We start from the raw sequence: 13,725 nt of genomic DNA on the forward strand, positions 1-13,725 counted from the left end.
CATGTCCTGCTGGGCTCCTGACCGGTGAGCACTGGAGTTACTGGTGTAGAAGTAATATCAGAGGCTGCAGAGAGCAGCAGCCTTTGATTTCATGAGGGACCAAACCCAGCAGTACAGTTCTGGCATTGCACTGGAAATTTGCTGCTAGCTGCGCTTGCCTTGGCACAGGCAACAGAGAACACTTGGAGTGGCGAACACACCTTCACAGGAAAATATATAGAGCTAATTGGAGGGTGAGCTAAAACCTAGCAGCCACAGGCTGGCCCAAATGGTGGGGTCAGAAGACGTGGGGTTAACTAGGGCTGCAAGTCAACATCAAGTGCAAATGAAAGCATCTGAGTTCAGGGAAGCTTGGAGGTGGGGTTTGGGAGGCTGCGGTAGTGTTCCTCCCACAGGCAGCAGATACCACCAGCCTGGCAGATCTGGCTGGACCGGAACAGCCTCCAGGGTGACTTAAGAGCTGCGCTGTCAGACCGTCTCTGGGCTCTCGGAGAGCTGGTGTGACTAGGCAGTGTGCGTGTGTCAGCCGGCTTGCTCACAGCGCTGCTCCCTGGGAAGGCGCACCAGGGAGAGACGGAGTTTCCTGTCTAGACCCCAGTAATCGCGGTGAGGAGGGGTTTGCACGCAAGCTCCTGCTCTTTCTCCTGTGATTACCGAAGCAGAAACGAGGCCACAGCTCCTCGGGAAGGAACACCTCGCTTCTGCCACGTGTCTCGGAAAATGCGGCAATCGTCTGCTTCTCGCTCCCCCTTGATTCGGGCTGTTAGTCGGAGTGGGAGCCAGCTGCCATGCTGGCTCTGGTGCTGCCTGCTGCCGGCCTGCAGGAGAGCTCAGGAAGTTTGCAGCGCCCCAGCTGCGGGTGCAGGTTTTCCCTTGACGCTCAAGGGATGCTCCTTGAGCCCAGGGATGAGTCTCCCTGGAGGCTACTTTTTGGGACAAAGAAGTAAAGGCGTCAGGACCAGCCCAGATCCTCTTGCTCCAGAAACTACATGACTGAGGAGAGTGATTGAGGGAAATACAAATTCCCTAAATCCTCACCTGCCTTAAGTAAAAATGCTTAAGTAAAGAAATGGCATTAAACCCTTCCCTTTGCCATGAGCTGTGTAGCTCCAGCACCCCTGCTCCCCCGGGGAGGGCAGAGCACACCACTGCGCAGGAGTGGGCAGCGTGGATCCGCATGGGCCACGATGGCCACGAACGCTCCTGCACTCCATCAGGCCACATTAGTGCTCAGGGTCCGTCATCCTCGGGGAAGTGCGGCCCAAATGGTCGCCAGCATGGCTTCCTAACGGGGGATGTTTGAAATCCCACTGTGTTAGGAGAACAGAGCCGTCGTTTGCAGCCCGCCAGCTCCTGGCTCCATGTGGAGGCTTCCCTGTGCGGCAGCAGGGCTGCCTGGCTCTCCTGAGGTCACTACCGGGGCCAGCCTGCCCGCGGAGAGCTGCTCTCTGGAAATGTCTCTTGCTGCCTGGTGGGCATGAGGGGCAGGGGAGAGGACAGAAAGCCAGAACCGTTTCATAGACTAATTTAGTTGTATTAAAAAAATGTTTTAGTAATAAATGAATGCATAGAAGTCAGCTCTGCTCATGCCTCTCTCCTCCAGTCAGTGGAGCGAGGTGGAGCTTGGACCCACGCAAGTTTTCCGGGACCTGTCTCCCCTCGTAGCCTTCACATTCAGTTCCCTAGATGTGAAATCCCTCGACGTCTGTCCGGGCAGTGTGAGAGTGGCGTGGCAGTGGCAGAAGTCGTGCTCGTGCGTCAGCAAGTCGTTGGCAGTGGGAACCCGCGCTGCACCTCCTCTCCCAGTGGTTTCCTGAAAAGCAGCTCTTGTAAGCGAGAGGGATCCCACGTGCCTGGGGAGCGCGTGAGAGGGACAAGGAGCCTTTTGCCGTACCCACGGCCCTAGCTGTCGCTAACAACCTTTACTATTTAAATAAAAGCCCTTCAGTATTTAGAAATGGGGCTGAAAGAGATGTCCTCATGGCATGGGCATTTCAGCTGAGTGTACAGAAGTGTCGCTGCAGGTCTGCTGCGAGGGGACGGAGGGGGAGTGATGGCAGCAGGACTGTCCCATGTGCTAATGAATTTCCCTTCAGTGTTATGGGTCCCAGCTCCCTGTGGGCTTGCAGGAGTCGGGGAGCCTGTCAGGGGAGCATCAACTTTGCAGTTCTTGCCTGTCGCCAGCTGGCAGTGGCTGTGTCCTCTGGCTCGCACGCAAGCCCCCCCCCGGCCTGCCCCCCGTAGCAGGAGGGTGCTGCTCGGTGGAGGCCAGCGCGTGCTTTTGCTGCAGCCTGCGCCCATGGGTGCTGCTCTGCTCCAGCCAGCTGGCAGAGCACCCCAGAGCAACACGTGTTTCTTACCCTTTCGTCCAGCCCCCCTGCACAGCTGAGCAGTGCTGAGGACCTCTCCTGTCCCCCTTTAGCTGTCCTTGGTTTTGGTGGGCTTTGGAGGACGTTCATGCCATACTGGGCTCCTCTGCCTGTGGCTGGGGAGGCAGTTAGTGGAGCCTACAGCAGGCTGCTCTAGGCTGAGGCTCAGACTCCTGTAATTTAATAATCTGCCAATGCTTATTGGTACCTAGCTTGGCCTGGAGACCGAGCACCATCGCGCTCCCCAGGCCTGCAGGAAGGTGCTCAGTGTGGGGCTGTAACCACTGTGGGGTAGCGGGAGCGTGGTGCTGCAGCGGTCCCCGCAGCCTTCGCTGAAAAGAGGACCTTGTGAGGACAGTAAGCCCCGCGCCAGCGCGCAGCAGGTACCACCCGTGGAGCCCCACCGGCACCCCCAGGGCTCTCCCTGTGGTCCTCCGCAAGCCCAGCTCTGGGGAGCCTCCCCAAGGGTCCCCCCAGCCTGTAACAAAACACAGTTGGAGCAGTGCTCTCCCTGCTGCCGCCGAAGGTCTGCATCCAGCAGCGAGGGCTGCCTGCACTCACACAGCAATGCCTTCTGCCCGCCTGGCGTCCACCAGAGACTGTTGTGTCTGTTGTTTGGAAACCCAGAGAAAATAGTCAAAAGAGCCAAGTGCCGAGTTTTCCAGTCACCTAGGAGCACCCAGACTAGCAGGAAAAAACGCTGCATGCTGAATTCCTATCTTGGGATGCACAGCTTTGGGCTGCTTCCCTGCCAAGCCTAGCCTAATTAAAGATGATTAAGGAAACGCACGTATTTGGTGATGATGCCAGGGAATTTCTGATAGAAAGGAGGGTCTGGGTTTAGAAAACTGGCCCAGCTGGGAAAAAGAGCCTTTTTTACCCAAGTGCGAAAGGATTTTGCTGTTGTCTCCATAAGGAGGCCTCAGCATGTTAATTCCTCTCTAGGCTCCAAGGATTACAGGATCTGATGTCCTTTTCCTTTCTTGCTGCGGTTAATGTATCCTGCTTTTTGCAGCTCTGCTGTTGCAACAGCCCCGGCAGCTCCAAGGAGGTTTCAGAGGGAACAAAATTCAAAGTCTGTGTAAACGTTGCCCAGGCTAAATATTAATGCTTCCAGAATGCCTCTGGAAATGAATAACCGCTGTCCTCACTTCGGGAAACCCGCAGGGTCGTGCGTGCCCTCAGCAGGCTGCTTGCGGCTCTGCCCTGGGCAGCTCTTGGCTGCAGCACCCTGGCACGTGCTGTCAGTGCCAAGGTGGACCTTAACTCTCCTCTGGGTTTTCTGCCTTGCAGCAGAAGAAGTCGTACCTGGAGCGGAGCGTGAAGGAAGCAGAAGATAACATCCGGGAAATGCTGATGGCCCGAAGGGCGCAGTAGCTGCGTGGTTCCCGCCGGGCCTCCCGCAACACCCTCTGGGTGGTTTTGGGCAGCTCTGCCTGTGTGCTGCTCACCGCCGCCCAGCTGCACGAGCTCCGTTCTGTGGCAGTTTCAATAAAACCCTGCTGCGAAGCCTGAGCTCATTTCCTCTGCCTGCTGCCTCGGTGTCTCACAGCAGCTGCTCTCCTTGTGGGGATTTGATGGAGAAAGGAGGCGGTGGTGGGATTTGGGGTGAGGGCCCTTCGGGGAATCCAGCTTCACTTTAAAGCAGCCATAGCCCTTGCCCTCCGGAAAGAACGCACGCGCTGCTTGGTGCTGGGCACTGGGGAAGGCTTGCTGCGTTGTTCTGCTGGAGCAGGGCTGGCGAAACTGTGGTGGGGGAGAAGGGAGCCTGGCAGGGCAGGGCAGAGCACGGCCGGCCGTCGTCACAGGCACCTCCAGGTCCACGACGGGTGGTCATGTATTGTCTCAGCGGTGACAGGCCCTGCTTCCCACCTTGTACACACGGGCCTGGCAGAGCCCCAGTGCGGCAGCGAGCTGGTGGAGGGCCAGTGCCACCCTGTGCTTCGTGCTCGCAGTGCACCAGCCCGGCCTCCTCCCTGCCCCGCTCCTGGCTTTGGTGCTTTTCTGAAATGGAGCTTTCAGGGACGTCTCCTCTCCTGCCAGCAGCTCCTTGGGATCTTGGAGCTGGGCAGGGGTTTCCAGGTCCCGTTGCCGATCCCCACGGGTGCTGTCACACTCTGGGCTGGCCCTTTGCCACCCGCTTCCCCCCAGGCTCCCAGGCTATGTCACCTGCTCACCGACTGGTCCAGCTTCATCTTCACCAGTGATCACACACCTGCACTGGCTGCAGTTGCTGCCCCATGGACACAGGGGCCCGTGGGCTGATCCCCCCGGTGCACTCACACCCTGCCCACACACGTGCACACTCAGTCGGGAGCCCTCACCCAGGATAGAGTTTAAGAGGAATTTAGTAAGATCGGACAGACTGTGCTGATCAGGCGCTGGACAAGTGCACCGACCAGCTCATCATTTACACCCAACTGGTCCTTTCATCCCTGTACCTCACTATTTTTCCACACTTGTTCCTCCCAAGATCACCTACACCTCTGCCTTAGGGTCTTCCACTAAACATGCCATAGCAAGTCCTATGCAATCCCAAACAGCTTTTCCCTGCATTTGATAATGTGTCCCACCCCCCAGCATCAACCCCTTATTCCGAAAGGCGATCTGGAGAGCTGCTCTGGGTCACTCATGGGGACGGGCATAGCCTGGGCATGGGGCTGAGGCTCTGTGGGGACAGCCCTGGGAAAGGCCCCGCACAAGGTGTCTGTGCCTCGAGCGTCCTTGGGCTGGGTTCCTGCCTGCCCGGGTGCTCCTCCGGGCATGTGGATGGGCCTGTGAGGGGCTGATGGACCTGTGCTGGGCCTGGGAGTGGCCCGGCTGGGTATTACTGGGGCTCCCCTCCCTCTGGGTCTCTCTGAGCTCCTGTGGGAGGTGTGCAGAGGTGCTTTATCCCATAACCGACCACAGGCTGCCACGTCTGCTGCTTCCCAGCCTTGGCTCTGCTGCTTGCTGGCATCTGCCAGCTGCCGTGCTTGGCAGCACCCCGCCAAGGTGCAGGGGTGGGCAAAACCAGGTGGGTCCTGGACCAGGTGTCCACCTGCTTTGGTCCTGGGGCAGGGGCAGGCCTGGCCTGGGCAGGGCAGATCAGCCCATAGCTGGGCTCAGCGGCCAGGGACTGCCCTGCTGCAGGGGCTGCCTTGCACCGGGCTGGGCTGAGCTTCACCCCCTGCCCTGGCCTGGCACTGGAATGGGGAAGGCGGTGTCCAGGCTCACTGGGGGACTGGCTGAGCCCTCTCTTCTCCAGTACCTGAGCCTGATTTCCCCCCCCCCATAGCCCCAGGCAGCTGGCACCCTGCATGGTGTGGGGTGGCTGGAACCCGGGACAGCCCTTCCTGATGGAGCGTAGGAGATGTGACGTCCCCTCCATGTCCCCAGGGACAGGCACTGTGGCACCGAGGGCAGGGTGCTGCAGGGTGCTGCATGTGCTGCTGTAGCCACAAGTCCAGGACTGCAGCCACTTTGTTGGTGTTTGTGATGGGTGCCGGAGCAGGAGGCAGAGCGCAGCAAACCCAAGTCCTCACCCCTTCCCATGCTGGGGTCTGGGGGCAAATGGCCCCAGACCAGCTCCTGCTCCTACCTGAGGCAGAGCAAGAACCAGCCTGTGGCTGTGACTGCGCAGGCCTCGTGCCTGGCAAAGCCATTTCTGGGGAGCAGCCAAGGCCAGGCTGGGTGGGCTGACCACCATGCTGGGACAAGGGGCTGGAGGGAGGGGGAGAGGGGGCAGCCGGGCAGGCAGGGGCATGTGGGCAGGGCAGCTGAACACTCCACTTCCAACCCCTGCCAAGGCAGGGTGAGCCCAGGACCACCCTTCTGAGCCCCAACAGCTGCTGAGCTGGCAGGGAGGTGACAGCGACCGGGAAGGTGACAGCAACCGTCCCGGGGCAGAGAGCCTCTGGGAGCCTGGCAGCAGACCCAAGCTTAGGGTTGCAGCCTGCACAGGCACAGCCCCCAAGCAAGGGGCTTGCAGGCTCCTGGGGACAGACTGCTGCCAGGGGCCCTCAGCAACCCAAACCAAATTGTCTCGCCCCAGACCAAAGCCCCAAAACTGCATTTCTAAGACCCAGGCAGAGGTGTATGGAGTGCCCGGGCTGTGCCAGAGGCGGCACAGGGGAACTCCCAGACAAAAAAGCGCAGAGGAACCCAGCGAGGTGCCTCGTGAGGCCTGAGCAAGCCTCGTGGCATGGCAGCCGCGGCCCTGCCATGCAGTTCGCAGCTAAGCCCTGTCCCTACATTGGTTCCCTCAGGCCTGGATGCTGGGCCTGGGCTCACACAGGAGCAGGGGAGCAGAGCTGCTGCCTCAGCTGTGGCACAGGAAGAGCCTTAGGGTCCAGACAAGCGCAACCCTCGTTTAGCTCAGCTTGGGCCACCCTTCCCTCTCCTGGCACCTGCTGCCAGGTCTCAGGGAGGCTGGATGCAGCATACACAAACCAAGGGATGGCGAGCGCAGCGCCCTTTGAAGCCCTGCTGCAAAAGGGTACAAGATCACTCAGTGATCTCCAGGCAATACAAAGCAAAGCCAATGTGTGTCAGTCCACCAGGATCGGTTTTGCTGCCGGAGCAGGGAGAACAGCAGCCAACCGGGGCAGTGGGCAGCTGGGTGGGAACCATCCCCCGTGGTGACCAGCAGCAGGTTTCCCCACTTTTCTGCAGAGAAAAGCTTTTCATCCCTTTTCTGGCCAGGCATGCCATGACACCGTTTCAGCTATAAATCCTCAGCACTAAATTAATCCATGGCCTTGTTTCTTCTTACCCATTAATTTAACCCCCACAAGCCTATACTCTGCAGCAGGGAGATGACAGATCACTGCTCAAAACCCCTGAGCAGGATCCGTCCTCCCCCAAGAGGGGCTGGCGCACACCCGCAGCAGCTCAGCGCGTGCTTCCCACAGCTCTCTGCCGTCCCAGGAGGTGCTGGAGAGGCCCCCGGTCCCAGAAGGGGACCTGCACGTCCAGCCCTGAGCAAGCCAAGGGATGAAAACCCAACTGTGCTGCCCGGTGCGGGACGAGGGGGCTGGTGGTGTCAGACACAGGTGCTGCCCCCTCCCGGCTCCAGCTGCCTTCACTGCGCTCCCACAGCCTACGCACCAGCTTGCTGCAGAAAATCCCCCAGATGCTGGTCACAGCAGGGCCAGGCACCCCCGGCCCAGGCCCCAGCGAGGGGTCGAGGCACGAACTTCTGCAGCAAAGCTGCCTGAGGCTGCTTGAAGCCAAGTCCATCGTTGCTGCTGCAGAGTCAGCACATGCGGGAGGCTGAGAACAGACAGCGACAGGGGAAGCACACCCTCTACGGGACAGATTTATTGAAACAGTCGGGACCTAGCAAAGAAAATCAACTGTTGGCTTTAATTATTGCGTACGTCTTCATTTCTAGGACTAGGAAAATTTCAACTGATAAATATACATTTCATCAGAATGCCTTTGGCTGAAATATACCATTAGCACATTCTTCAAAGTTACAACAAAAGTCTTAGAAATGTTAAAAAGGGATTTTTCCTTTACTAAAATAAAGGAGTGCACCCCCCACCCCAACAAGGCGCTAGGACTGACAGAGGGGAACTCTTGGCTGTGCAAAGCAGAGCGTTGATTACAGTAACAGAAAGAAGTCAGGACAGGAGTGGGGAGCCTGCATAGCACTCAGTGAGAGGTACGGGAGGCAGCTGCAGCGGAGTCAGGTCAGCATGTCCCAGAGGCAGCAACAGCAGAGCGCGGTCCAGCACGCCGTCAGGCAGGCGCTCTCGCCCGTGTCGTCCCTCCGCCGCTCCTCCACGACGTACACTGCAGGGACAGGAGAGCTCGGTCAGTCAGAGCAGCACAGCAACGCCTGCAGTGGCCAACTACATCTGCCACCCCTGGCGCAGCCGCGGTGCCCCTCTGCACCCCAGCGCTCACTTTGGGTGGCCCACACTTACTGGAGACAAACTGGTGCATCGGTGAGCACTCGCAGGAGGGGAGGTGCCGAGCGCCAGTGCTGGGTGCCGCAGCCCCTCGGGCCACGATTTCATCACCGCAGCAGCACCCTGTGAGGACCCACTGCCCCCTCCCATCACTGCAGCACCCATTGGGCGGGAAGGGTCCCTGGGGGAAGCACTGCTTTCTGCAGCCAGGCCCAGGCTGCTGCGACTGCACAACATTACGATCTCGGCACAAGCAGCCGGTGCAGGTCAGCCAGGACCAGACTTCTGTTACGTTGCATACGGTTACTGAGCAAGAAAACAGGCTCAGCCTGGAAGGCACCTGCTCCGAGTGAGCTGCCCTCCTGGGAGCGCTGGTGCCTAAGCCTCCCTGCCTGCCCCGCTGCCTCGCCCTGCCCTCAGGCACCCCCCAGCCAGCGGGAGGTCCCTGGAGCAGAGCGCCCATGGGTGCCCCGGCTGCCCCAGCTGAAGCCGATGCCCCTCCAGGCCCGGCACAGCTGCCCTTCCCAGGGCGGGAGGTACCCAGCCCAGGCAGCGGTGCTGGAGGGGGCCCCGCACTCCTACAGCACTTGGGATGCTCAGGAGGGAGCACGTGCGAGGAGGGTGGTGGTCAGACATGGCTAAGGGCCAAACTCCACCAAGTCGCTCACTCGCTGCCCCTCAGCAGGACAAGATGGAAGAAGAGGATGAGAAAGCTCATGGGTCATATAAAGACAGGAAGATTGCTCACCTATTACCATCATGGGCAAAACATGCTCAACTTGGGGAAAATTAATTTATCACCAATTAAAATAGATTTGGGTAGTGAGGAACAAAGACCAACACTAAAACACTACCTCCTCCCCCTAGCAGCACAGGGGGACGGGGAATGGGGCATGCGGCCCGTACACAGCAGCTCCTCTCCTCTGCTGCTCCTGCCCAGTGAGGTGAACTGTGTGACCGTGCGTGCCAACAGGGAGGTGACACCTGCAGCCTTGGCAGAGCCCATGACCCCCCCAAAGCAATCTGTGTTCTGGGTACATTAATCTTCGGAGGGATCATTAGGCACCTGGTGATGGAGAAGGCAGCTCAAGGCTCCCGGCAGACAGTGCTGAGACCAGCGGGAGCAGCTGCCCTGGACCAGACTGGGCGCTGCTGGGGGCTGTCGCAGAGCTCCCGGCTGGCCTGAGCTCCAACACGGCACAGCCTCTGGGCACCAACGTAGGGTCCCTGCCAGGAGAACCTGCTCCAGCATTGGTCCTCTCCACGGGCCACAGGTCCTTCTGGAAACATCCACCTGCTCCATGGTCCTCCACAGGTTGCAGCAAATACCCAGAGCACCTCCTCCTCCAACCCTCTACTGTTCCTCACTCTTTTGTTCCCTCCTCCCTCTCCAGCATTTTCTGCCCTTTCTTAAGTATGTTCTCACAGAGGCACCACCAGCTTTGCTGATGTGCTCAGCAGCATCCTGTGGTAAGTCTGTTGCGGAGCCTTGCCACCTACAGCAGGACAAAGAGGTAAGGCCCCAGGGGCAGGAGGTGGTCTCAAGGTGAGAGTCAGCTACTCGCGTACGAATGGCCGTGGGGAGGTGGGTACAGAGAAGTCCTGGGAAGAGCCGAGGTCAGTGGCAGAGCAGTGTCCCTCCTGCCCCTCAAGGCTGGAGAAAGCTCACTCTGCACTTTGGGCATCGGGCAGAGGGTGCTTTTGCACCAGCCCGCACTTCCCAGTGGTAGGAAGAGCTCGCTCTTCCCAGGCAGCAGGCCCCACAGAAACAGCAGGGATCAGCCCTGGCTGACTGACCTACCCGATTATAAAGCCACTTGGTCACTGTGAGGAGAGCGAGGGGGAGGAGGCCGTGGCAGAGCTGGGATGCATCGCCTTCAGAGCCTCCCTCTCTTGCAGCCTCCACAGCTGAGGCCAGGGAACCCTGACAATGCCCATGTCCAGAGGGCTCCATGATCAGCAGCAGGCTGAGTTGGAAAACAAGCGGGTGGGCTCCTTGCCGTTGGGTCACTTCCATACATAATCAAAAAACACAGTTTTAGCACAGTGAAGATGACAAGAACCTGCCTGCTGCCAGGTCTGGCTGGGCCACAGGCAGGAAAGGCTGGATAGGCACCCAGGGCAGAGCTTCCAGGAGATGCCAGCTTCCGTAGCTACAAGTGCATTTGCAGTTTGTCTGCTTCTTGTCTGTTTAGACTGGGACCGCTAAGTCAGCTTGCTTTGATAAGTAGCCGTTCCCTGACACTGCTCCAGCCCTATCACGCACATAACTGCCTCCTCCCCTAGGAAGTCAGGGCAGGGATCAGTCCTTGCTCCAGCTCTGTGCCCATCAGCACCCAAGGCACAGCCAGCTCTTACCAGGCTAGGAGGCTGCAATCCTCAGACACCTCCCCTGCCAAGGGGCAGATGCCTGGATCACACCCCCAGACGCTCAGGGTATCGCCTCATGGACAGAAACCATTTGAGCTCTGCCCCTTGAGGGCTGCCCAGAGGCTCCCAGCAGCCTGTTGGGATTTACTGCACATTGCCAGCTGTCTGAAAGCACAGGAGGGAGCCCCAGGTTTGGATGGAGCTCTCACAGCAGGGTCTCCTACCCGAGGACAGTGTGCTGCCTGCTCTTTCTGCCAGCCCATGAAGCCCATTTGGGACAGATGAGCAGTTCACCTTTGGTTCCTCCTCACTGAGCTTGGACTATCCCACCCAGAACTGCAGCAGTTTGAAGGCAGGCACATGACCTCCCTTCCTTAAAGCTTTCTTGGGTCTGTTTGTTATGGTCTGTGTGGGAAATGTGCCCTCACACATGAGTCTGACCCAGGCAGGCAGCTAGTGCTTTAAGTCGAGTGGCTGAACGCGCGGTGTTGACAGGCAGAGGCCTAGGCAGGAGACAGCTCACGTCATCAGCCTGGTCCTCCCACGGGCTTGCTCTGTGCTCAGAAAAATGTTCCCCCTCCTTCACTGCTTCAGTTCTCTCAAGAACGATGGGTGGAGGATGATGTGCTCCGGCTTACATGATACCAAAATCCTGCCACCATCAGGGTGAGGCAGAGAGGAATAGCCCAGTAACCCCCCGCCTAAATATCTGCCCTCAGGTACAGTCTGTACCCCAGGCTCGGGCACCCTCCCTCTTGCCAACGGGAATAACACAGAGAGGAGGCATCTGCTGTGCAGGCACAGCCCAGCTCCAGAGGAGCCACTGCAGGGCACTGGCAAAGCACCCCTGTCCCTCCTTCCCTCCAGGGCTTTGAAGCTGCCTGTGCGAAGTCACAGTGTGTGGTGCCCTTGCTCCAGGAACGTCAGGGTGGAAGCACATCTCTTCTCCAGACAGCCCCAGATGGCCGCATTCTGCAGTGCTGTGACAGGCTGCACTGGAGCAGGAGAGGTGCCTCGTGCTCTCCTCGCCCAGGAGCTGCTAGCCCTGCCTGCCCCTGCAGAGCCAAAGCAGGCACCTCCAGGCAGGAGCAGACAGGGACCTGATGGAAACCTGGCTCCTGTGCACAGACCAGGGCCCTGCAGGCTGCTGGGCAGTGCTGCAGCGGTGGGGGAGGCTGCACGACCTCCTCCTCACAGCCTGTGGCCAGGGCAGGGCTGCGCCCAGGGCCAGCAGCCCTGCCATACTGGCAAGGAGCAGAGAACAAGGTCAATGACTTGTGAGCCCAGCACCCTGGCCTCCTGCAATCCAAGAGAGCCTATTTCATCCCTTTGGATGGGATGGGTCTGTGGTGCACCCTTTCAAAGAGAGAATCTGCCCCAAGGCAGACAGGACTTTGGTCAGGCCCTTCCCTCCTATCTGCCTGCAGCCCAAAACTTGCACTCAAAACCATGCACAGAAGACTTGCAAAGGCTTCACGTTCAAAAGCATGAAGGCTTGTGAGCGTTTGACCTTATACAGCATTATATCAGTAGCTCTCTATTCACTCCCTGTTCTCCCTGGTGAGGTGACCCAAGTCCACTTGTTCCCGTACACCTCCGTGCAGTGCAAGCTGTCATCAAGCGGCCAGTCAGGTCCCCGGAGCAGTGGACTGTAGCAGTCACCAACCGCTCAGCAGCAGGAAAGAAGGGAGCTGTGCCATGCTGTCCAGGGGAGAAGCTGGCTAGCAGAGCTGCCCACACTGTTTTGCTTTCCTTCCCCAACAGGCACTGCTGGGAGCAGCTGGACACCCTGACATTTGATCTGTTTACCCTGCTTGGCCGAACAGCATTCTCCCCTGCAGCAGATAGAGCTGCCCTTCTGTCTGGCTTAACACACCGAGCTGTGACGAGAAGCAAGCCCTGGCGCCACACGCCGCCTTTGTGCAAACCCAGTCATACAACTGAGCTGTTCAGTAAGGAGAGCAGCAGGGAAGAGCTGCACAGTACAAGTTCAGCTTGCAAGGACTGAAGGAAGCACTGGTGTGTTTCAGGCTGGGAAAAACGTTCAGGCTTTTTTTCCCTGGTGGATCCAGCAACTCTGAACAAGCAGCTAACTCTTTGGTGCCTTTGTTTCCTCTGCTTATTGTAACAGGACCTCCTCAGAGGCAAAACACATACCAAATGCTCCAAGAGTCCTGTATAAGATGATGACATGCAGTTGTTCGGTGGGCAGAGTGCACACACAACAGGCAGAGACAGCCAAGAGCTCCTCAGCAGAGCGGGGTACCAGCCATGCTCTCCTGCCCACGTTCCGATGGGAGAGGATGCCTGCCGGCTCCTGCCATCCCTCAAGGTGAACAGCCGAGGGTGCTTTTCCCATGGCTGCTCAGGAAGCTTCCGTACCAGCTCCCTGTGCTGGAGCCCTGAGGCAGCTCTGGTTTCTAACTGGCTGCCAGGTGCTGTTCAAGCTGTCCTGCTTTGGAGCCATGGAGAGCTGGACTGCTGCTGCCAGAGCATTGTCATACCCAAAACTGAGGGCCACGGTGCCCAGAGACATCCAGATCTGCACAGCAGAAGGGGGCTGGGAGGATGTTTCGGGGAGCACTGGTTCCTGGTGGTTTGGAGGCAGCAGGGCAACTCTGACCTCTGGAAAACACCAGCAAGAACAGGTATCACAGAACTTGCTTCAGAGCAAAGTCCTTGCAGCTTCAGACTGAGTGCAACCCAGGGGAACCTGACATCCTTCCCTGCCCCAGAAAAAGCTCTGCAGCATGTGACACTCCCAAATCTGGTGGACAGCATAAGGTTACACCGCTTTGGATGTGCTTCACGTACCCTCAGCTCCCTTGCTGGAGCAGCCGAGATGGATTGAGCTCTCAGGCTGACAACACGTGGTACCCTCTCCTCTGTGCACTAAGGTATGGCACTTCACACTGAATGCAGGCAGACCTAGCTAGCCAGCTGCTCTGGCCAGCCTCCGGCAGGCATCTGCTGACTGGAGGTGGCCATGGCACTGCAATGCAAACCACGGGCTGGAGGGCAATTACTAGTTTTGGCCACCCCAGTCAAGCCCACCTTCACCCTGGTTGAAGGCGGCCGTATCTGTAGCC

At 58.7% G+C, this 13,725-nt stretch overlaps 2 protein-coding genes across 5 annotated transcripts in view; one reads left to right on the plus strand and one right to left on the minus strand.

The window, feature by feature from the left end:
* PFDN1 (prefoldin subunit 1) overlaps positions 1-3,889 on the plus strand; it is a 32,813-nt gene extending 28,924 nt beyond the window's left edge. For both annotated transcript variants that reach the window (XM_050905369.1, XM_050905370.1), the window contains exon 4: positions 3,663-3,889. In XM_050905369.1, coding sequence (XP_050761326.1) covers positions 3,663-3,746 — 84 coding nt within the window. In that variant the 3' untranslated portion in view covers positions 3,747-3,889. The remainder of the gene's footprint in view (positions 1-3,662) is intronic.
* A 3,766-nt stretch (positions 3,890-7,655) lies between these two features.
* The window catches only part of CYSTM1 (cysteine rich transmembrane module containing 1), a 31,104-nt gene continuing 25,034 nt past the window's right edge, over positions 7,656-13,725 (minus strand). For all 3 annotated transcript variants that reach the window (XM_050905340.1, XM_050905339.1, XM_050905341.1), the window contains exon 3: positions 7,656-8,147. In XM_050905340.1, the coding sequence (XP_050761297.1) occupies positions 8,041-8,147 (107 nt within the window). In that variant the 3' untranslated portion in view covers positions 7,656-8,040. The remainder of the gene's footprint in view (positions 8,148-13,725) is intronic.

Source organism: Gymnogyps californianus, chromosome 14 (genome assembly GCF_018139145.2).
Source record: "Gymnogyps californianus isolate 813 chromosome 14, ASM1813914v2, whole genome shotgun sequence".
Lineage (NCBI taxonomy): Eukaryota > Metazoa > Chordata > Aves > Accipitriformes > Cathartidae > Gymnogyps > Gymnogyps californianus.